Genomic DNA, 24,559 nt, shown 5'->3' on the forward strand with positions numbered 1-24,559 from the left:
GTGCATCGAACGTAAGCTGACTGCAGCATTCTGCATATTTTGCTATGAGAGCCTGGTTATCCACTATAGCTGCGAAGTCCCAGCTTTGCCATTTCCAGCAATAGGACACAACTGGGCACCATGTTTGGAAGCTTCGTTGTTAAAATTAATGACGGCCGCCGCAAGCAGCCTGACCGCTCCGTCCTTTCCTGTTCTGCTTTGTTCCACCTTTTGTTTGTTAACTCCCTCCCCCATTTCATCTAATTCATGCTGTGTATGCTCCTGCAGTCCGAGATATTCGGTCTTTTTCTACCCTCCGGCTAATCACGAGGATCTATTTCGCCGTAGCACCTCTACCCGTTCCACTGTTTGAAGAAACTCCCTAACCCGGCGAATGTTACGTTATGTCGGATTATTCAAAATACACTATTGGGTGGATCACAGCTATTGAACCCGAGTATATCGCCGCTCGACAGTTCCTTGACGATGGACCTACCAATCTAAACGTCCCGAACGACCCCAACCAGTACAGTCTCGGGCGAGTTCATAACCATAATGTCGTCATCGTCCGCCTCCCTCACGAGGAATATGGCGTAGATGTCGCAGCAGCCGTAACGGCACACATGCTGCAAACCTTCCCCAACATTCGTCTGGGGTTAATGGTTGGCATTGCAGGCGGTGCACCGGGTCCCAAGCACGACATACGCCTAGGCGACGTTGTGGTTGGCACAGGCCACGAGGGCCAAGGCGGCGTATTCCAATACGATTTCGGAAAGACGATCCAAGATCAAGCATTTCGTCACACTCGACTCCTGGCGTCGGCAAACAGAACTCTTCGGGCGGCAGTCGGCCAACTAAAAGTGCAGCACCGAGAGAACGGACATACGTTTGACAAGCAAATCGAAACGCTATTGCAAACAAAACGACGCCTCCGAAAAGAATATTCTCGCCCAAACGCCTCACAGGACAAACTCTATCGATCCAATGTCGTCCACCCTGAAGGCTCGTCGGGCTATTGCGTCGACGTATGCGGCGACGACCCAAACCTTTTGGTGGCACGAAAAGAACGGGACGAAGACGACGATCTCACAATCCACTATGGCATTATTGCCAGTGGGAATCAGCTTATGAAAGATGCCAATACTCGGGATAAGCTAGCCGGGGAAAAGGGCGTCCTTTGTTTCGAAATGGAGGCGGCTGGACTGGTAAATCAACTGCCGTGCATGGTAATCCGAGGCATCTGCGACTATTCAGATTCACACAAAAACAAGGAATGGCAAGGTTTTGCGGCTATGGTGGCGGCCGCGTATGCAAAAGAACTAGTGGGCTTAATCGCCCCGAGCCAGGTTGATGCGGAAAGGCCAATCAGGGAGGTTTTAGCGCAAGGTAAATAGGCCTTTTGCAATGTATCACTAGCATTTATCTGCAAATGTTAAATTTTGGCTTCCAGTTGCACAGAACGTCGAGCGAGCGGTACCCAAGATCGAGAAAATCAACCGCGATATTGCCTTTATGAGATTGCCAACCGCAAATGGCGCTACGTTCGATGACCACGCGAACGAACACGACCCCGCCTGCCACCCCGACACCCGCGTGGACCTTCTCGACGACATTTACAGATGGATCGAAAACCCCAACGGGAAACACATCTTCTGGTTGCGCGGCATGGCCGGAACTGGCAAATCGACCATCTCTCGGACGGTAGCCAGAAAGGTATCCGAAACCAAAATGCCCATAGCCAGCTTCTTCTTCAAAAAGGGCGAAGGCGACCGCGGTAAAGCCGCCAGGTTTTTTACCACCATAGTCGACCAGCTTGTCCGTCACCATCAGCTGCCGGACTTGGCATCCCATGTCCACAGCGCAGTCGAAAGCAATCCTAACATCGCCGACAAAACTATGAAAGAGCAGTTCGAAAAGCTCTTCTTAGAGCCGTTGAACAAATGCAACGGCGCCAATTTCCAGCCGCTCCTTGTGGTGGTGGATGCCCTTGACGAATGCGATCGAGAAGAAGATGTAACTACTCTTATTCGTCTTTTTCCCAAAGCTGAGGAAGCGAAATCTTACCATCTCCGGTTTTTCGTTACCAGCAGACCCGAGTTGCCTATCCGCCTTGGCTTTAAAGATATTGGCGACAAATATAAAGACTTGGCTCTCCACGAGGTTCCTGAGTCTGATATAACAAAGGACATTTCTACATTTCTACGCTTTGAGTTAGATCGCATTCGGCAAGATTTTAACAAAACTGTGCCGAGACCAGGGTTGACGCCCGATTGGCCCCCACTCGCGAGTCTTAAGGATCTTGTCAATATGGCTGTACCGTTGTTCATTTTTGCATCGACGGCTTGCCGTTTCATTGCCGATAGCGAATTTGGCAATCCTTGGGAGCAGCTAAATAAAATCCTTAAATATGAAGGAAAAGGCCAGCGGTCTCGGCTTCACGCGACATATCTCCCGATCCTGAACCAGCTTCTTCTACAACGTACGAATTTAGGGTTGGTAGAACGCACGAAGAGCGAACAAGCCGAAATAGTTGAATGGTTCCGCGATATTGTCGGAACCATCGTAATTCTTGCCGACCCTCTCCCCTCCGCATCATTGGCATGCGTTCTAGATCGAACAGAGCTCGACGTTACCTCGAAGCTGCGCAGGCTGCACTCTGTTCTCAATATTTCGGATGATCCACTCGCCCCCGTGAAATTACTCCACCTGTCTTTTCGCGATTTCCTCGCCGACAACGAAAATCACGATGGGAACCTCTTTTGGGTCGACGCTCAAAAAACCCACAAACAACTGGCGAAGCGTTGCCTCAAACTATTATCAACTAGCGACAACCTCAAAAAAGACGTCTGCAATCTACGTAAACCTGGGATATCCCGGTCCGAGATTAGTGAGCAAATTATCAGTACTGCCCTGCCACGGGACGTCCAATATGCCTGTCGCTATTGGGTATACCATTGGAAGGAGAGCAAAGTACGGATACGAGACGACGATATTGTCCACGGGTTTCTGGCGAAGCATTTGCTTCACTGGCTTGAAGTATTGGGCATTATAGGGCGGATCCGGGAGAGCGCAGCAGGGCGTTGGATAGGTTTGACTGCGTACGGTACCTAGTATGTCGCGGGCAGTAACATCTACTTTGCATCAAAATGAAGCAATGATTTCATTATACTTCGGCCCCACAGACACGAAGAGGTTGACTTGCATTCTCAAACGACTCATTGCAGTCCCACAGTATATCATACAGGCATTTGTAACCATGCAATATGGAAGGAAGTGACAACGGTCAGCCAAGGCTGCCCCCCTCACCCTGGAATCCCGCTGGGCCAGCACCCTGACACGCTTATGTGCATCCAGGCTCGTCGCACCGGTTTTCGACAATCAAGTTAGTTGGCAAGACGCTAAGGCAGCAATTGCCCCTGTATACGGAATCATCCTCCGGTTCTCCGTCAAGATATGCCACATCTAATGCCAACGTGGCGGCAACTTGTTAATTTGCAGGATTTTATTCGCTTTATGCATGGAAATCCGGTGCCCCTGTTGGTGATCAACATACACATAGGTGTACGGTTACCCCTGTCATTGAAGCATGCAGCCCAGGGTTATACACAAGGAGGCAAAGTACCGTATTAAGACTCTTTGCTGCCAAGCTGGCGATCATTGCGTTCCAGCATCGAAGTGATGAGTGATTTCCCTCAAGTTGATCATTTTTGGAACATGACAGGGCGGCCGGTGGTCGGCTCCTGTGTTATCCTTTGCGCCCATTGGCTCCATGACTCCTAGTACGACTTCCAAGCGCTTTAATGTGATAGTTTCTATTATCCGAAATTGTAACGTTAGGATATAAGTGACAAAGTATGCAGTTTCCAGCTTTTTCCAGCTTTGCGGTGGGCTTAGCTGCAGCTACAATGCCTCCAGCTACCGGAATGTTATTTTGGCCATTCAGTTCGGGTTGATGCCCTGGCACGGGACCTGTGCATGCAGCTTTGCGTTGGCCGACTACGAATTATGGCAGCCTGGGTTGCGATGGTTTTCCCGCCTTTTCGGTGGTATCTGTGTGGGGTAGATCAAGCGTCTGGAATTAGCACCATAACTATCTTGGGTTTCGCGGCCGGGCCTGCGATTCCGGTGCGGTGAACCTCTTTTTTCGGACAGGCAACCAGTCATACCCTTTTTCAGGAAAGTTTAACAGAGACTTGGATGCCTTCTATCATTGGACAAGGTTTGCGCCGGCTCGCATCAGAAGAAAGCAAACTCCCCAACTTGTTCTTGGTGTTACGAACGGATAGGGCAACTGTTGCGTCACGAGGCAAAAGCTCATTGTCCCCTATTCCACACTTGTATGCACGCGCTGGCAGTGACCAACTGCACGGTCGTGACACTTGGCCCCAATTTCAACGAGAACATGGGTGGATGACTCATATGACAGGAGCTGAGCCATCGGATGCGCATTCCGTGTCGCAAAAAGCCAATCCTGGCTAACAGGTTGGAAATGCTTGCTTGGCAGGCGATCATTTGAACTGAGTTGATCAAGCAGCATTGTTGGGACGATTTGAATGCTTATATGCACGGAAGGTCCTTGCAGTCCTAGCCCTAGGGCTTCGGTTACGGATTTCTTTTCATGGCGGCTTTGAAAAGTTGCAGGTTCTGGCAGCTGAAAGGGTGATTTCGCAGGGTGACGAGCAGGTCCGAGGTACCGTAAGCCAACTTCGGGTCGGCGTCGGAGATGCCGCAGCTGGTTCTCTTAGCAGTCGTGCAAACTCTGAAGCAGAGTTCATAATGGCTGTTGTGAGCCTATGATGCAGTCAAGGAACTCAGAGGTTGAAAGGAGATAGAAACTTAAAAGTGTAAGACGGCCGGCTGTGTTAACGGCGGGAAAAAAAAGGTGCAAGGCTTAGGTTCCTTTTGAAAGGTATCACGGCGCTGAGGAGTTCGTCTCTCGTTAAATATCGGCCCAGTTTTGGATTACCATCATGGTTCTTTCGCATATTTATATAGTGCCCAAAGATAACAAGCGGTAACACCCCTGAGAGACTGCATGCCCTCTTTCTGTCGACCTAAACTGCATTCGTAAGGCAGCTAGGGCGAGGACTCTTGTAAGGTGCAGATCCACACAAAAGTGTCCCAGTTGGGTGTCAGAATGCTTCCCCAAGTCATCCTCCCAATAGGCTCCAAAAAGCCGGCATCAACCTCACCCCCGATTCTTCGCCCTAATTACTTGAATCTCCCCGTTAGAAGGCGAGGGTCAGTAGCTCGAACCTATCATATGCCCAGAAAACGATAACCTGTTGGGAGTAGGGAGATTACGGCCGCGAGCCCGTGTCTCCAAGTACCCTCATAGCTTATAAGAGGTACCCAGGCATTATAACGTTTTTTAATATTAGTACTTCCCCAGTCGATCTCCTTAAAACAGGCACAATTTATCACAGAGGCCTCCCGGTGCAGCTGCGGTCACAAGAGGATTTTGCCAAGTGACATGGCTGGTTTCCTACAGCTTAGCCATGATAACATCCTGCATTCCCATTATCAATTATGTATTTGGTAGCTTTGGCGACCTTACATTGACGATCGAAGCCCCGTACGAATTCAACAACTGCATTAACTTAATGCTGCCATAAGCGTACGCCTCGTAGGTGTATGTGGGCTCCCCCTGATTCCATGCATATTGGGTGACGAGTCCAGCCTGTGCATATGAAACGGGGAGAATAACGGCGAACGAGAGCAGGTTGTCGAGTGTGTGAGAGGAAAATACGAGCAAGGTCGATTGCCCCGAATGTGAAACCATCAGTTACACCGGGAATATTGACAGCATCGCACAACCGGCGGTTTTGGTCCATTACAGCCCTGGGTCGGTCGATGGGCGTTTGCAGGCTCAAAATTGAATAAACTACCAATAATTTCAAGATGAACCAGGATGTGGATCTCCTGTCAATCGAAATTAGTTAAGATTCGCGTCTGATAAGTGAGATAACTATCTATAAATATAGCGACTTCTCCTCCTACTTCCTCTACTCTTTGTTGTATCAATAGCCAAAACACATCAACATATGCTCGACAGTTTTCCATTAGGACCTATTCTATTTCCCTCGCCAACGTATATCATTATATTTATTGTTTTCTCGAACGATCAGTGGCAAATATCAAGAATACCAACTTTTGTCACGTAAGTTCGGCCCATCTAACGAGTTAGTACAAAACGCGCCACGGTTGTATCTGACATTTGGCACGCCATTTCAAGCAATAACTTTTCAATGAATAACCTATCGATGGATGCTGATGGCTCGCCAGAAGCGTACCGGGTGACAACATGTTCTGAATGCGGGATGAAATGTCCGCAGTGCAAAGGATCCGGAAAATTGAAGGGCTCTCTTTGCCAGAAGTGCAACGGGTGGAAGCTCATCTCGAAGACGAACAACGAAGACTGCAAGGGTGGTTGTGATGGTTATGGGTATTATTACTCCTTGAAGTAAATAGTTGTTATAGATTATATCGTCAGGGAAGGAAGGGCTCAGATCCAGCAGCGGGGAAGCTTGTGGTACTCACAACGCATCCTACAAATACTACGGAGCCCTCAAGCTACACCTATGTTTTCCATGGTCCAAAAAATGTAAAAAGATTAGATTCTTGCGCGGGATTATAAGATGTTATGAGCTTCTGAAAATCCACGACCAGTTGTTCCCAATTTTACAACTCATGACAAAATCCCCAAGCCCCATGATTAGCTTTCAGGAACTGCGTAATATATTTTCAACAATGATAAATACAAAGGTTCATGAGAAAACGGGGATGGTATTTGGCATGTTGCCGGAAGACGACGAGCTGCTATTTGAAGCATTTTCCGGCTAGTTTGACACGTAATTACCACCAGGTCCTTTACACCAGGTGCAAAAATTGGACAGTTGCTAATCTTGTAACACGCCTTTCCTACTTGCAATGTTCTGAGCGACTTTCACTGCCCAGCAAGGCCGTCTTGTTCTCGGTGTTGAAGAGTTTAGACTGATGAAGGAGGTGTAGTGCATTGAGGTCCGCCGCAAGGAGTAGTGTTACGACCAGGGTTGGCACCGACACGATTGGGCAGGAACGGGAGAAGTGTCGGGGACCAAAGCCTAAACCACCAGGAATCACGGACCAAGAACAAAGGATGGGAGCACAAGGTCACGTGACGATAAGATAAGGAACCCTAACCCGATCACCGGGCAAGAGTGACCACGATCACTGCCAAGGGAGTGATCAACCCCAACCGTGATCACCTTGGGGTGATCATGATCACTTATACAAAAGTGATCACTTGGATATATAAGGACACGCTCAATACCATGTAGATAGAACTCAGCTGAGGATTGCTTAGCAGCAATCAACTTACTACCTACCCAGGAATCGATCATAACTTCACCCCAGTCATTGAGAACCCAGTTACTCAGTCGAACGCTCAGTTGCTTCAACCCACTGTACTTTACCATAAGAACAGGTTACCCGATACCTTGATCGTAACAAGTAGTTGCAGTAGTCCCTTCTTTATATGTCTTCAAGCATCTGGATGGGTTCGAAAATTTTGCTGTTCAATCTTCTTTCTTGTGGCCGCAAGACCAATAGTCGGTGTATATGGTACACATCTGCATACCCATAATAGTTAGCCTGACGTGCTTGGAATTTTCATATTGCAAAATATGACCTTCTAAAGTGATGCGATAAGTCGGACCCCCTGAACTCCGCCCACTTCAAACAACGTCTGTAACATCACGACCTCCGTAATAAAAGAGCTGTCCTCCCATCAAATCTTTGTCAATTGATCCTAAATTTTACTCTCTCATTCTTTTGGTAAAAACGAAGCAATATAGCGAATATGATATTGGACAGGCTTGTATGCAAGTCGCTAACGGCGTCGGAATCCGGAAGGCCGCAATCCAATATGGAATTCCATACACCACCCTTCGCGGCCGGTTAGGAGGCGCCCAGCCGATATCCAAAGCCAAAGAACCTTCCCAACGATTATCAGCTACCCAAGAAGCTCATATATCAACTTGGGTACGTACCCAAGCTGATTTGGGGCTCCCACCTACTCACGAAGATCTCCGTCAGTTAGCAAGCCGGGTGCTACTAACTTCAGGAGTTACTCAACCGCGCGGAAAGCGTTGGATCAGTGTTAATGGAGCTACTACTGAAATAATCAGAAACTGGTGGCGAAGGCTAGACCACCCCGAAGTTAAGCCTATTAAACCGGAAAACCGTTGGAATATGGATGAGGCCGGTATATTGGAAGGCCAAGGATCCAACGGCCTTGTTATCGGATCCCAAAACACCAAAGCTTTGATCAAACAACAGCCTGGAAGCCGCATTTGGACTACTTTTTTGGAATGCATTTCAGCTACCGGCCGGACCCTTCCTCCCCTCGTTATATTCAAAGGTAAATCGGTACAACAACAATGGTTCCCTTCGAATACCAATCAATTTAAAAACTGGAAGTTTACCGCTACTCCTAACGGCTGGACCGTGTGAGGGTCTTGCGCTGGTATTGACTCTGGTGCAAGATAAATCGAGTTAATATTCTACGGAGGGTTCAACTATCTAGGGTGCGCGTTCCGCGGTTGAGGGTGCAGACTCCTATATAGGCAGCGGAGGTCACGTGCAGGGCAGCGCACCGCCCTGGATTCAGCCTCAGGGGCTATCCCCCTAACAGACCGATAACGATACCGCTTTGGAATGGCTCAAAACCGTGTTTTTGCCAAATACTCGTCCCGACAACCCCAAAGATGCTAGGTTACTAGTTATCGACGGCCACAAATCACATACCACACCGGAGTTTATGCTTGAATGCTTTATCAATAACGTATATATAATATACTTACCGGCACATACATCTCACGTACTCCAACCTTTGGATTTAGCGGTCTTTTCGGTACTTAAGGAAGCATATAGACGACGGTTCTCTTCTACGGCCTACTTCAACAATTCAACGGTTGTTGGAAAGCGGCTTTTTCTCCAAAATTATCGGTTTGCACGCCAAAAAGCACTTACGATTCGAGTTATTACAAGCGGGTGGTATGCAACAGGTTTATGGCGGGTTAATATCGCCAAACCGTTGTTAAGCCCCCTACTCTTCGAAAATAGGAATATTCCCAGCCAACAACAAGTAATTACACCTCTAAACAATAATTCCAAGCATTTTAAGTACCCAAAAAACCCCAGAGAGGTATCGGACTTGGTTAAAAACGGTTTTATAATCGTGTGGAAAACCCCAAAAGGATCCAAAGGGGTAACGGATCAGCTGGTGCAATATACCCAGCTAACTGGCGGCGACTCTACTCAACGGCTATTGTTTTCCAAACTCCGAAAAAGCTGTGAATCTAAAGATATCGAACTTGCAATGGCAAAACGAAAGATTGAAGAGCTGGAGGCCCGATTGGAGGTGGTTGCACCACGGAAGAAAAAGAGGGTTGATCCAGACCTTAAATTTACGTTCGTTGGATTGCGGGAAGTACAGCAGGCTCAAACTAATGTGGGTTGGCTTGATGAAGTGGTAGAGGAATATCCAGAACCTGACAATTCCAGTGATATAATTGATTGTATCGTTGCAGCTAGTTAGGTGGTTAATATAACGGGTTGTTGTTTGGGGTACTGTTTAAGATCGCGATTTTTAGGGTGGGCGGAGTTCAGGGGGTCCGACTTATATTCTGACGCAACAATGCAGTCCCTGCAATTACGAGACTCCTCAGTGGATAATCGGCCGTCATTCCTGGCCAAAAAATGCATGCTGAGGTTAACCCGTACTACAGACTTCAATGACTCACAAAGTTGGCTGAAAGGTGCGTGGCAGGGTTGCAGTGTAGGAAGGGCGTAATTTCCCTTTGTCTAGGACCAATAGGAAGTGGTTCCTGTGTAATGCCTAGTGCATTGCAAATTTGACAGGGAGACTTTGTTCTGAAATATCATTAGGATTAATGTGGATGTACATGACCCCGGCCAGGACATGACCACAGCCACTTTTCTGTCTCTACAACAAGCAATTTTATTAGCAACGCCAGCGTTGCTTAATTTACCTCGATACAATTGGAACTATATACATCAGTCATTTTTGCATCCTCTTGACAAGTGCGTGCTTTATGTCCTGTGTTACCGCAGCTACCACTGCGCCGCTTCGTCGCTAGCTGCGTACTGCTCGTTTCCCCATTTTTATCTTTTCCCTCGTATATCGGACTATTCGTATCCTATAATTGCAACAAAACTTGAATCTCATATACGGTAGATGATTTTCCTTCGCGAACAAGTGTTTTTTTAGCCCTGCGCCTTTTATTAAATGCTTCATTGGCCTTCCGAAGGTTGCGAATCTATGCTTCGAGCAGGGGGTGTTTATGCGCAAGTGTGTCCATACCTTTCGCCAACTGCTTTACTGCATCAAAAATAGGCGTTGGTGAACTGCTTTGATGACGTTTTCTTCAAGATTTAACAAGCGTTGATTGGCAAACGGCTTCTGTCGGGTTATGAGGCGTTTGAGAAACCTAGATATCGGTGTTGGGAAAAACAGGCTTTTTAGGTGACGGCGTCCGTAGCTTGATATCCGATTTAAATATAACCGTTTCCGGGCTATAGTGGATAAGCCCAGCCCCTCAAAAACCCCCAGCCATATTTTCCTTCGTCATAGACTTTTTGTAGGCCGCTGCAAAGGCCAAAAAGAACTCGATTTTGCTAATGTTGTTAATATCGACCCGGATAAAGTCGTTGATTTCTTGACCGTATTCCCGTTTAAGGACGCTAAACACTCCGACGTCAAGTGGCTGAGTTAGGTGAGATGAATGAGCAGGTAAGCAAAGCGGAATAATGTTGTGATGTTTGCAATAGCCTTCGAATTCCGGCGATTGGTAGCTGCCATGCCCATCGAGCACCGGCATCCGAAAGGCGCCTTTTGTCCGCGATTTTGTATGTTTATCGAAATGCTGAATCCAATAGAGGCCTGTTTCGTTGTTTGTCTATCCATTGGGGGTAGTTTTTATACGCCAGGATGCTGGGAGACCGCCTTCTGTATACAAATTCGCGAGATGGTGGAGGCCTTTAAGGATAAGATATTGGGGCACATCGTAGCCGTCGCCACTGATGCAACAAATGGCAGTAGCCCATTCTCGATTGCCAGGCTGTACTTTCTTCATTGGGAGGTACATCACAGCGTAATAATGACTGCGCGAAGTGTTCCGCAACAAGTATGGTAGCCAACAAGGGCACAAGGAAAGCAAAAAGGACTGTAGAGATGAAGAGTCTTGCGGCACGGTTGATCTCGTCCAGAATGCCATGTTGAGATGATGTTGAGTAGCAAATAGCGTTCGGAAACTAGAAGGCCGATATTGTTTTAGTAAAGGCCCCATCAAATTTCGGTGGTATCCTCGCCCTGGAAGATATCGAAGCTCATCGTGTCCGATGAGGCATCAGCTTCCCGAATCGTTTTTCTTTTCCGTCAACTACTTGGCCGTTACAAAACTATGGGGAACATGAAAATGGCAGTAACTTGCGATTACAAACCTGCAGAGCTTGCTACCAGTACGGGTAGCAATAACCAAACCGAATTCTAGCAGGGTAGCAATACAAATGTCAAAGCGTCGCCATCCAAAAATTCTCGAAGGAATTCTCGTTGATCTGTCATTGGAGACTTCGAGACAGGTAGCCAGACAGACAGGTTATGTACAGATGTACCTAGAAAGTTGGAAGGGTAATTGATCGACTTTCTTTTCTTTGTGATTATTTATTTGTTTTATCCCTCTACCAGTAATACTTTTTTCCTCATATGCTTTTCTCTGCTGGTGCTGAGTCACTATTTTTTTCAAGAGCATGATATTACTGAATACGATGGGTTTAGGCCTAACTTCCCGGGATGGCCGGAGATCCGGGGATCGTTGCACGTTAAGAAAAGAGTAAACTATGAAGTTGAGACCGCCTTTCTTATCTGTCTCTAAACCCCTGTTTACACCCCAATTTTGTGAACAAAAAGACCACATGATTGACGCGATTGGATGATTATACCTTTAGATTGGGACAACACACAGGTTTTCTCATTTGGCTCGTGTCTCAAATGTCGAGTTTATACGGAGTCACTACCAGACCATCTCATGGAGGTAGTTATCTGCGCCAAAGCCATTGAATCACCGTAGCGCAATCGTCAGTCACTGAAAAAATGGAATGAGTTGAGTTTGGAATTGGTTTTCGAAGAATTAGCCAAATTTAACTCTCAGGAGACGAGACTAAAAGCTTGCGCCCTATAAAGTGGTTGTCGGATGAAAAAAATCGAAGTGGAGAGCAACCCCTCAGCTTTGAATGGATCGCATGTGCCTTGCTCGACGAATTAGTATTCACCTTCTTTTTTAGGTCCCACGGGCTCATTCTATCAAATGTGTTTTCAAAACAGCAATGCGGATCGAAACCTGGAGCTTGAGTAAAGACACGCCTATGACTGGCGGGATGGAAGATATCTTAAACTCGAGAACAAGAAAATAGGCTTTGGGCGCTGGACAATCACATTTATGTTGGACAATGCAGGGCTGTAGCATATAGCAAGCACACTTTGAGATTCTGGGGAAATGATGCCGATCCAAGTGCTGTCTCTTTAATTTTGTCCCCCACTTTGCTATTTCGGCAGGATAGCGCCCGTTCAAATGCAACCCGACCCGCGCCTTGTATTGCCTGAGAGTCGACCAAGATTTATGCTTTTATTCATGTAACGGCAATCATTTGTCGCATGTACAAACCGATAAAGCGAAGGACGGATGGCCGGGCTACCACTTCCGACTATTGAAAATTTCTTTTAGGCTTTGGCTCGTCGTCTCCAAACTGCAGAGGCCCGTTAAGTTCGACTGCTTAGGATATTAAAGTTGGAAATTGTCTTGTGTGAGTCCGGAAGGTTGCAGGGATGATGAGTATCTATCATGCTGGTTAGGGAGCTTGTTTGACTTGTTCTATGCGGCATCTCGCTGGGAGCATTGATGTCCCATCACACTGACGTTGTCCGCAAATTGGTCGATCTAGTTCTTTCTGCTCGAGAAAAAGCAAGCAGACGGGCAAACTCGCAATCACTCATTGATAAGACCCCATCACGATATGGTGCGAAATTCCCCATTGACCCGGAGCATGGCTTTTGACGAGATTTCGGGGTCATTCGCCGCCTCGAACATCCAGGATAACACTGGAACGCAAAGACAACTTCCCTTTTCCTGGAGCGCTTTCCACGCTCATTTTGAAGACGTTGCTCGCGATGTGCCTCCGTTTCTGTTCCGAGTTTGCTATCCTGATTCTTCTGGCATATTATCTGGCAACTGGATCCTCTCACAGGATGCCGCTCAACTCGACACGAAGCCCGGCAGTCAAACGAGTATGGGCTCTCGGCCAGCTGCAGAAGTGGCCGATGCTCTCAATCGACATCTTTGGTGGCTGCCGAAGAGCCCTGGGCACTCAAACTTCGTCTCATGGACAAGCTCGTTTTTATTCGCGCTGAAGCTCGTCATCTACTTGCGACATCGCCGCAAACTATCGCTTGAGGAGATCCATATTGTCATCATAAATACAAAACGATTTCCCAAACTGGTATTCGTCCGGGACGCCTACCTCATTGATAAGTATACCAAATCACTCAAAGAGGATGCAATATTGTACGACCGGAACTGCTACCGAAAGAGCCTCGATTCTCTCTGGGAAATGCGTCAAAAAGGTTATTACTTTGGCGAGTTCCTTTCGCAGGGGGCGCTTTGCATCGAAGGCAAATCCTCAGTTGTCTGTGCTGCAGAACTGGCCCGCTGCGGTATTTTTGAATTACATTCGGAATTTTTGGAAGGTTCTATTGAATGGGCAAATTGGGTCACGAGGCGACGTCAGCAGTGGAACGGGGAGTACTTAAAGTTTCACTTATCTATGGAAAATACAACACATGGTTTCTCGTATGTTTGGTTTCCTCCTGAGATACTTCCTCCTAAGATATCAGGTCCATCGGCTATCTGACAAGATGACGTTGCCCACTCTCAGAAACCAAACCGCATGTCTACAAAAATATTACACTTCCGGCTTGCCTGATTCATCGGAGACTGAAGACGATGATATTGAAACTTCAAATCCACAACCGGCCTTTAATCAGTATAAATGTCCTATATCTGAAGTCCATAAAACTACACAGTGTTACTGTATAAAACTCGCTGAACAAGGCGTAATTTATCTTGCCAGCACCTGTCGGACAACCCTTCAAATACCCGTTAAAGTCCTATCATTGTCGCTTGATACTGTAAATACCCCACAAAATTGTAAGCATGCTCTTTTTGCACCCGAGTAGACCTGCTCAGTAGCTCTTGACACATCGCACGCCAAAACCAGTGGTAGCTGCCAGGAACATGCGGCTTCTCAGACCACGCTTGATAATAAACCTCTGGGGATCTCCCAATGTCCCTCGTTCAACATTACTGCTTCCCTGGTTCTCTGCTTTCTTTATCGAATGACTCGGAAAATGAAGGGCTTCACCGTGATTGTTGCTATCGCCGGGTCCGCTTACGCTCAAACCACGGGTGACGTCCCACAGATCGCAGAGTCGTGCTTGAGTCATGCTGTCGCTGCTGCTGGCTGCGACATCACCAAGACTGCCTCCAATATACGCGCCGACGGCAACCTTTGCGTCATCAAGCATCGCAGTGCGCATGTTGCGCTAAGCATGTGCCCCGTAGTCAACATATCACCTGGTCCCAGAGCCTTGCTCAACAATAACATTCCTTGCCCTCAGACGAAATCCCCCTTACCCTCCAAGCGATCTGCCGACAACCCTACAGACAATGAAGCCAGGCCCACATCCGTAAACCCTAATTTTTGGGCACCATGAACACCTCAATTGCCACCGGCGCAAGCTCCCTTTCCATCGCTACAAATTCGACATACGCTAGCAACACCACCGCAGTGATTTCGAAGCCGACCGCCGGGAAAAACTTTACCGCTCGTCTTCCCGCCACTGCTGGAGCTGCTAGCCTCTCTTCCATGGACCTGACCATGTTTCTTCTTTATGCTTTATTCTAAATGCCCTCATCCTATCTCTTATATACGTATTCTTTATATTTTCCTTCCACCCATCGCAAGCTTTCCATTGAGCCCCAGTGTCATTGCTTTTTAATTCCAGATAGTTAGAAAGTCAAGCTTCGTACTTGCATGCAGTTACACCATTCGTATTCTGAACGACATCACGTTTTGGTGGCGCTTCCAAGCAGCCTGCTCAAGTTAGTCCAAACATATGATAGAGGTAGAGCCGCTCCTGGCAGAGCTTTGCCTGGCTTACCGCCGAGGAAAGTATACTCTGCATGATCATTCTGCATGATCCTAATGAGAAGCTCTGCCAAGGCTGTTGTATCCGCAGTCTCGTTGAATGACGACACCCTCGGCACCCAAAGTGGGTGAATCGGCCCGGGGCCGGTCTGGTAAGAGCTTGACTATATCGCTCACCACTTCTTCTTCAACTGCCCAGTCTGCCAACAGATCCTCTTCGTTACTGTCCGGTCCATCGATAAACAGGGGTCGCTGAGCCTGATCTCTCTGTAGCTCGAATCTAACCTGGGGCTTCTTCAGTTCCGAATCTGCTCTGCTTTTTTGTCACCCTCGACAAGAACGCTACGCCGCTGCCTTTCCGGAGTCGTGGCGGTGGCTGTGAACTCCTGTGGACAATCGCCTGGATCCGAATCCGAATCCGACAAAAGCAGAATGTCATGGTATCTAAAGTCACAGGCTTACAAGGTCCGTCGCCTAGGGGCGCTCGCTTTCTGACGCTCGCCGCTCAGATCGTTAACGAACGCACCAGACGCAACATCTGAAAGTCGCCTTTCGTTGTCTCTCTTACTGTCGGCAGAAATAAAGACGGATTCCCTTAGTTCTCCGATCTTGGGGCTTTGTCTCCAGAGGCGTTGGTTTTTACTAATTTTGGATGAAAGCTTTTGAAGGCTTGCACGCCACCGGTCTTTTGTAGCCATCTTGTGTGATGCAGACAGTGCCACGCAGCAGTACGATAGGCAACGATGAAACATTCCTCAACGTCTACGGATTCAAGGCTCACTATGTTTATATAACCATGAAGCAAATAGCTGCTTGTTGGTGGCTGTATGTATGGTGCACTAATCGCAGTCTATGTAGCCAATAAAGGTTTATCTGACTTGCTGGACCTCCAATGGTGGGTAGGCTGCTCTTGTCATCACCAGTCATCCTACTTCTGATTCCCATTCGCCTTTCTCCTTCAGTCTCTGAGGAAGTCGTCGTACTTTCTTTTCCTGCTGATGCGCTTGTTTTCTATCTGCTGCGTCTCATTCAGTCTGTTCCATAGAGTGAGAATAAGTTGGTGCTTCGACCTCGCCTCGGTTCTCGCGGCAGTACGCAAATTTTGAAGATTTTCATTAGTCAATCTCAATTGGCTGGTGGTCTCTATCAGGGCATCCTTTGTCAGGCACAGCTCCTGTTCTATCAACTCTTTGTCGAATATTGTATCTTGAAGCTGCTCGCACTGATCGATCAACAAACGATGCATTCTCTCGTGTTCGACCTCGTCTTCCAACTGCCAGCAATACTTATGCGAACACCCTTCACTCGAGATCAAGTTATTCATTTCGTTGGGCATGATATGAGGTCCCATTACCTGACATCGCGCGCATTCTGTATAGATATCGTATTCTCTAAAGCAGGTATCTGCTTCCATGACTGCCTTCTAATCGAGATACGCCCAGCCGTGAGCCACTTTCAGAATAGCCATCAACGCATTTGCTAGACAGTCTGAATCCAATATGGGGACCATAAGCAGAATCTTCATTCTCGGATACACCATTATCGTCATGGCCAGAAAGGAAGTTTCGGTCTCTTTTAGAGCCCTTGTGCGGATCTGAGCAGCATTCATATTCATTCTTGTATCGGTGCACTCTGGCAACCAAACGTAAGGAAAGGCCGGTACTTGTGCCCTGTACAAGATCAGTCAAAGAGGAAAAGCCTTGTGTTCTGTTCGAAAATGGACTCGGCAGTCCAGCGCTACGCGCTATGTGTCGGAGGCCTTCTTCTTCTACTTTTGACCGCGCGATTCATCTACAGATACAGATGCCATCTTCACCCTCTCCAGGCAGCCTTTCGACTTCACTTTCTCTATCGCAACATCGGGAGACTATCCATACCGATCGCTGTGTGGAGCCTCTGCTTTGTGGCTAGTAACGTATTCATACTCTTCAAAGATCCCACCCTTCGATCGGTGCGGGCTGGGTATTTAGTCATCTTCAACATCCAGCCTTTGCTTTTGGCCTTTCACTCGGATCTCCTTATTGACCTGCTTGGCGCTAGCCGTCACTCATACTTTTTCTTCCATCGTATTTCAGCATGGGTAACCGCAATCTTGACAGCCTTTCACAGCATAGGAATGATCGTCAACGGTCAATCGTTTTCCTTCAGCAGTCTCAGCAATATTTTGGCATTCTCAGTAAGAGATCCTTTCCCGCAGCGAGCCTGCCGAATATCAACTGACTGAACAAGGCTGCCTGTGCCGTCCAGCTTCTGATAGTTACGTCCTTCAGCTTCTTCACAAATCGCTTTTACGAAGTGTTTATCGTGCTGCATTATTGCTTAGCGGCCAGTGCTGCTGTAGGTATTGCTTGGCACCTGCGGTCGGTCTTCGACTTTTCGAACCCTGGGTATCTGGAAGTGTATTGCGCTAGCTTTGTCACTTTTTTCTTGACCCTTTGCGCGTATCGTACTTGCTGTCTGATATGCCGCAACCTGAAAGGGGGGACGCTGGCAAGCGTGTCCGTCAGCCTCGGGCCATCAGATCGTGATCTGGTCGCGGTCAAAGTGACCATTAATTTGCCCCGCCCTTTGCGTGTTGCCGCCGGCCAGTACATCAATCTAACCATCCCCTCGCTCGGTGCGTCATCCTCTATTCAAAGTCACCCCTTTGTGGTGACTTCGTGGTCAAAAGATAGACAAAAAAGCCTGGACCTTTTTGTCGAGCGCAGGCGCGGGTTCACCAGGAAGCTCCATCTGGCAGACAGCCAGGACGGACGACATGCCATCGTCAGTGGGCCATTTGGGAGACGTATTTCACTGCTGGAATTCGATTTCGTGCTGCTGCTGGCAAGTGGCTACGGCATTGCTGCTCAAGCAGCTTACCTTCGAGAGCTAGTATCCAGAGGAAACAAACAAAAGGCACATCTTGTCTGGCTCATCTCGAAACGAGGTGAGTTCGACCAGGATGGAGTAGCATTTCAGTTATGAGCGCTAATTGTTCCCAGACATTATCAACCCGGCCGGCCAATGGCTTCTCAACCCGGTCCTTGATCAGGATACCAAGAAGGCAAGGTCTATCACCGCTCCTCTGCAGACCCTGCTAACCGGACTTCAGATGATCTTGATCTCCATTTTCGACAACGTAGGGTCCTTGGAAGGCACCCCTTCTGCCGCTGACTCGACGGTGGCGAAGACTTTTGGCGGTCGAGCGAGACTTTACCAAGGAAAACCAGATCTCAAAGCTATCATCAGAAAAGGCATGCAAGATTGTCTTGGTGAAGAAAGAAGTCGAAACAGCCGACTGTTGTTACTGGGTGAGCTTTTTCTCCTGCAGCGTGCATGAGCCAAACTAACTGGACCAAGTGTCTGCCACTTTAGAAGCCAGACTACACGTGAAGCGGGCTCTACGGAGTTACTTGCAAGAACTAAAAGCCGGGTCGGATTCTAGAACAAGCTACGGAAGCCACAATCAGTCTGTAGATGTCTCTATAGAAGAGCTGGATTTCCAGCCCAAGTAGTTTTATTTGATTTTCTTCTCTGCCTCAGGAAAATACAGCTGCGTCAACCATCCTATCAAGTCCGAGTTGCTTCCACTCCAGCGGCAAAACATCGTCTACGTGTTCCTTACAGCGAGGACAGGGCCCGCCGTCTCTTTCTTTTGTGCCGATCTGGCAAGCCTGAAACCATTTTAGGATGCAGACATCATGGTACACATGGCCTGAGCTTGAGTGTTGTCAGCCCTACTCGTCCGGAAGAAGATACCATAACTAACCGCATTTCAAGACCGTCATGTCCTCGCTGTCTTCCAGGCAAAAGCATTTGGTCCAGAACACCTGAAATATGCTCTGATCACCTAGCTCTTTGTGGCTGTCGCAGCCTCAGTTTGCACAAGTCGGACAAATTGGCTATGGCCGTCACCGTTCTTAGCTGTTGCGAACAATCTTGACAAGCGAGGAGGAACACAACTTACACAGCGACAGCCGCTTAATGCAAAGCATTTTTCACTGGACTTGAACGTTTCCCTGCAATTGGAGCATCGGAAGCCCGTATCCTCCGTCGTAAGGTCGACTAACATCCGCTGATCCTGCAACTGCGCTGGCCTATGCTTCTCTTGTCGGTGATGATGAGGAGGCGAGGGTGGCGCGCTCTCGACAAGCTGGCTCGGTGAGTCATTGTCTTAGTGTGATGAACATGCATTATGCAACATGGTTCATCGTAGTAGCTTTGGTGCAAGTACTTTATGATAACAACAAAAGCCGCCCGAAAAGTATTTGATGATCCGACTGGTTGATCCTCAGCTAAGCCATACTGCAGTTGTACAAGTGAGCCGACACCATATTGCAGTTGCAGCGGGGCGTACTGTGGCGCTTCGGGCGGGTGGGGCTACCTTACCTGCCGTTTGCGTATTAATATAAAACCACTATTTTATTTTCAAATATATTCTGCGTGGTTATTCTTCATGCCCAATTTAAACGCTCTTCGCTCGCCCCGATTTCACCACTTCCGGCCCGGGGTATGGGGGTACCCCATGTACCGCAGCGTAGCGTTGGTGTCCGCCTCAACAGTATCCACTTTCCGGCTCCTAGACTGTTACAGTCACTGCGGGGAAGCATGATTGCTGCATGGCGCTTGCAGCTGCTTTTCATACTTGATGAGTTGTCGCAACCATGGCCACGTCCAGTCCTTTCATACGGCCGTTCTCCGGCGCTGTTAGTGGATTCTTGCGTTGCATCGCAGCCAACGTTTTGTACTGGTAGTCAGCAATGGCTCTCTTTCCAATGTGCCTATGGCTCATTCCTGACAGAGCTGAATGTACTATCGGATACGACCCGCTTGCAATTTTCCATTGCTATTGCGCAGAGAACGTGCTCCCTGCTCATTGGTGTGCCTGGGGGAAAACAAGGATCTCTTCTGTGGATCCCGCGCAACTGATGCCAATAGTATCTTCCTGGCTTCATACGGGCTTTTTTGGTTCCCTGGCTATTCAGCTGCTTTTGATCCTCCCATAGAAAAGGCAGAGTTTGGGCGCCATCATCACATTCAGAAGCGTTGGGTCGCGAATGCTGTGTAACACAGCGAGGGCACGTGAATAACCCCGCACTTGGGATGGCGAGTGGGCATAAAAGGAGACAGCGAGCAACAACTGCCATGATCACTACAGCGAACGACCACCGCCTCCTCAAGCTTCTGCTAGCTTTTGGCCATATTATCAAGCTGACTTTTACATGTTTTCATTTGTGCAAGATCGTTGCTCAACGAACAATATGGCGAAAAAGAAAAAGTCTGCCGCTGTCGAAGACTGTCTCGTTGAGGAAGTTGACGCGCAACTCCCTGAGAAAGCCGATAGACGACCTGTGTCATCGTGAGTGGTTCACAGTTGTCCCACAAATTTCTTGAAGCTAAGATAGAAACCAGGCCATATGCAACCCCCACCATCAGTCTGAAGATGAAAAACACTGTACTCAAAGTTCCGAGATCCTTCCTTCAAAAGTTCCCAAAGTTGAACGATCCCACTTCATGGGATTATACTATAGCGCTCGATACTTCTGAAGAAGTTGGTCACGTTCTCGTCCACTACCTTATTACCAACACCTACCAGAGTTTGGAACCGAAGGGATCGACCCCTGACGAGAAGATCGACTCAGAGCTTGCGACAAGCATCCAAGTCTACGCCATGGCTCGAGAATACGATATGTCTACTTTGGAGGACCTTGCTAAAGTAGAGATCGAAAAGCTTGGAAAGGGACTGCCTTTCTCTGCGGTTCTGAAGGTCGCGCGATCTGCTTATCCAAATCCACGGATAAATGATACATGGTTCAGCAACTATGTAGCGGCCGGTCTCAAACCGCTTCTCAAAGATCCTTCTAGTCTGGTAGATTGTGTGCCGAAAACCGAGCTCGAAACGTTGCCATTCATGGACTTGCTATTTAAAATCACCGTCGACCTAGTCTGCAGCAATGAGGCGCTGTCAAAGCGTAACGCGACCCATCTATATGAGGCTGTCGAGGAGTCCGCCGGTACACCACTGCCCAAAATCGGTTCACCTTCAGAAGCTACGCTTTGCCAGACGGCATCAACTAGGCCAGGCCAGGAAGTCAAATCGGAGTCCCGTGAATGCGAGCCGACGCCAAGGTCCAGCCTGGAGCCTGAAACAGTCCCTGAACCTCCGCCCCAGCCTGAGAATCCGATTCAAGTTGATGACTGGGGAATATGGGGTGTCACTGCTTCAAAATCTAAAAAGAAGAAAAAGAAGGGGATGAAAGTTGAAAAACCACAGCCAGAAGATTGCATGCTTCGGTCCCAGCACTTTTCGGGGGACGGGTTGGAGGGGTGTTCGAGCTGCCGACATCACATAGGCCAGCTTTCACGCAGGTTTCCGGTGGAGGTTTGAACAATTGGTTGAAGAAACCGGGGCCAAGTCTACTGTAATGACCTTTTGTGCATTATTTGGTGATATATCTAGCACCCCGGCGACCGAGCCACCCTACAGTCTTGACTTTTCCATCCGCAGCGCTTCCGGGAAAGGGAACCAATAGCTTGTCATCGTTGTCAAAGGTTGCTTGTTTCAAGCCATTTCCTTCTTTTCCACTGGGCGAAAGTTCGTTCTTAAAATGCCCGGGTTGGCCACGATTAAGTCCGGTTCCAACGCTTGTATTGTTGTTTGGTTGCTCATCGTTGTTTCCTCTCGTATCCTGGCCTTGCTCAGAACTTTGATTTCTGTCATTCGGGCCTTGTTCTTCCGCCCCATCTCGAGGGTTGGATTCCGTGAAATAAGAATCATCTAATTCAAATAGGTCCTCCTCAGGTTTTTCGAGCAGAGTCCTGGACCATCGCTTTTTTTCGGGATCAGTAGTTCGGTCCATCGAAGCTTTAAGCCAGTCCCGACGCTCCTGCACGATCGCTATTTTGTTTTTAAACGCGGTCTCGGAACTTTGGTTTTCGTCCTCCGGGTCTTGAACTTCCTCGTCTAAAAGCTCTTGAGCGTCGATCATGATCGCGTCCTCTTCATTTAACTCTAGCAATTCTTCAATAGGTCTGCTAAGCAGTTCGTCATAATGTTTTTTTTGGTTGCATCTTTGCTCATTCGCTTTAAGACCTTGAGCTTTTTGTGACGTTCTGCACCCAGTTTCTCTCTAAAAGACATAATGCAGGTTACAACTTAGCTAGGATATGTTATTTGCCCTCTCAAATTACCATCTCAGGTCACTGGGACGCCCGAGTATTTATATTCAATCTTACTAAAACCTGTCTCGGATCTCCAGTTATGAAATACAAGTTCAATCCCAAATTAGGGTTGTTCTCACTAGACACTCAGTCCGTTGGAGTCAGTGCATGCCTTAGAGGAGGTCCCAAGATTTGTCTAAAGCTGTAAATCAAACCTCTATTGGATTTATCAGGCATAGCACAGTTTTGTACCAGCTGCGAACTACTGTTTGCTGCGACAAAACCCCGAATTTGGGATAAATGGCAAAGACTCATTTGGGGAAAGTAATGGTCATATTTCGGGCTGAAAAAGCCCATATTTAATTTCAAGACTTTCTTTAGTCCCATCAAGCGGTTTTTGTTTGTTCGCTTCCTTTTCTTCTCAATGGTCCACAAGATGAAGTTGCTTTCATGTTGCAGCTGGATTAGTGGACGCTGCGGTAGGAAGAACGGGATTTCAACGGACGATACGGCCAAAATCATGAAATATGACTCGACTGAGTCAGTGATTCTTGCCACCGCTAAAGCCTGTCACTTCTCCCAGCCGAAAGAAATACAAATCGTACGGGAGATTCAACGCGCCAAGTAGTCACCACTTAGGCTTCATCCACAACCTGATGTGTATAGATGGTTTATCATTTCGCGACCACACATTTTGCTGGGGGCGCGGGTGACCGTACCCAAAGAAAACGATGCATGTATCAGGAGGGAAGATCCCTTAAAAGTAGGACGTTAGTTTCGAGCCAAAAAGGTATACTACGTCTCAAATTGGATAAGAAGCTACGAATTCCGGGTCTTCTTTTCCTCGCTGTATCCTGCGCATAATTATAGAAAAAGCATCCAACTCAGCCGCGTTGTGTTATTAGTAGTAGTAGTAGTATTATTTAACGCCGGGCTCGGCCCGGCTTGTTAGCCGGCCGTTAGCAACCTCCCGAGGGGTATCTCGGCGCGCGTTCTATCTTCTTTATTTACACAGGGGGAAAACAAGGAGGGCAGAGGCGGATCGTGCCTGACCGGGTTCGGGCCCGGTCCTGCTTAGGGGGTTAGTTCACTGACGCGACCCCGTGCCTGAGGTGTACGGAGGGTTCGTCTGACGGCTTGTGCCGTGAAGTATGGGTGAAAAGGCAATAAGTCTATTCCTCGTCTGAGTTCGAGTCGCTTACGATCGGTGTCCCTAGGCGTAAAGTGCGTTCGTGGCGCGCGGGGCGCTGGCGGGCCGCTCTGGGGCGGGCGCTGAAGTAGTTGGTGGCTATCGAAAACGCCTCAAAGCTTTTCGGTTGCCCGAGGCTTGTCTGGAAGAATTTGCGGCGTTGGGCGCGGTCTGGCGGCCCGACCGGCCGGTCGTTATCAGGCCACGGCCAGTTTCTCCACACCGCCCGCGAAAAGCGGCAGTGCACCGGGTGTTCAGGGGAGGTCCGCTTCCAGCACCAGGCACACGAGGTGTTTGCATCCTGGTGGTTGAAACGGTCATGGTAGGCTTTGAAATCGCCGTGGCCGGTCCTCATGGCCAAATAATGGCCCAGTAGGGGTCTTGGCAAACGCAGTTCCTCGGGCTCCTTTCTCGGTGTGTATTGGAATTTCCATTCCCTATATGCGGGGGACCGTTCACAAAGTTCTTTACGCCACCAGTCCTTCTCTATATTCGAAAGAATGGCTCTGAGGACCGTGCCGGCACCGCTATACGTGGTTTGCTGAGCCCTCGGGTCTGGGTCCGGCGGTCCGGCAGAGCCGGCCTTGGCCAGCTCGTCAGCCCGGTCGTTTCCCGGGATTCCCTGGTGCCCAGGGCACCAACGGACCCGAACCTCGGTACCTTGTTTTCGGAGTAGATCGACAAGGTCATGGAACTCCAAAAAGGCCCATTGGGACGAACGCGGCGCGTCGCCTCTAAGACCCCAAATAACCGAGGTGCTGTCCACACAAATCCAGATCCGGGCGCCTGGCTGGGCCTTGGCTGCCGCCTGTAGCCCTCTTAGGGCGCCAATCGCCTCGGCGTCGAAAACGTGGCTTTCCGGCGTAATAGATGCGGAGCCTGCGGCAAATTCCAGGCCCGCCCTAAAAGCGGCCCATCCGTACCCTATTTGGACGCAGTTGTTTTCGTGTTTTTCCGAACCATCCGTATATACCACGATATCGT

At 48.5% G+C, this 24,559-nt stretch overlaps 4 protein-coding genes across 4 annotated transcripts; 3 read left to right on the forward strand and 1 right to left on the reverse strand.

The window, feature by feature from the left end:
* Positions 1–383: 383 nt before the first annotated feature.
* On the forward strand, positions 384–3,090 carry PpBr36_10921 (uncharacterized protein; the record flags this gene model as incomplete). Its single annotated transcript, XM_029898028.1, has 3 exons — positions 384–1,004; positions 1,438–1,572; positions 1,888–3,090. The coding sequence occupies 3 exons, from the start codon at positions 384–386 to the stop codon at positions 3,088–3,090; spliced, it is 1,959 nt and encodes a 652-aa protein (XP_029743637.1).
* A 9,993-nt stretch (positions 3,091–13,083) lies between these two features.
* PpBr36_10922 (uncharacterized protein) lies at positions 13,084–13,947 on the forward strand (the record flags this gene model as incomplete). The annotated part of the gene is made up of 1 exon (XM_029898029.1): positions 13,084–13,947. The coding sequence occupies one exon, from the start codon at positions 13,084–13,086 to the stop codon at positions 13,945–13,947; it is 864 nt and encodes a 287-aa protein (XP_029743638.1).
* A 6,539-nt stretch (positions 13,948–20,486) lies between these two features.
* PpBr36_10923 (uncharacterized protein) lies at positions 20,487–21,613 on the forward strand (the record flags this gene model as incomplete). The annotated part of the gene is made up of 2 exons (XM_029898030.1): positions 20,487–20,584; positions 20,638–21,613. 2 exons carry the CDS (start codon positions 20,487–20,489, stop codon positions 21,611–21,613), a joined length of 1,074 nt encoding a protein of 357 aa, XP_029743639.1.
* A 52-nt stretch (positions 21,614–21,665) lies between these two features.
* PpBr36_10924 (uncharacterized protein) lies at positions 21,666–22,214 on the reverse strand (the record flags this gene model as incomplete). Its single annotated transcript, XM_029898031.1, has 1 exon — positions 21,666–22,214. One exon carries the CDS (start codon positions 22,212–22,214, stop codon positions 21,666–21,668), a length of 549 nt encoding a protein of 182 aa, XP_029743640.1.
* Between the last annotated feature and the right edge of the window lie 2,345 nt (positions 22,215–24,559).

This window comes from Pyricularia pennisetigena (assembly GCF_004337985.1).
Source record: "Pyricularia pennisetigena strain Br36 chromosome Unknown Pyricularia_pennisetigena_Br36_Scf_12, whole genome shotgun sequence".
Taxonomy (NCBI): Eukaryota; Fungi; Ascomycota; class Sordariomycetes; order Magnaporthales; family Pyriculariaceae; genus Pyricularia; species Pyricularia pennisetigena.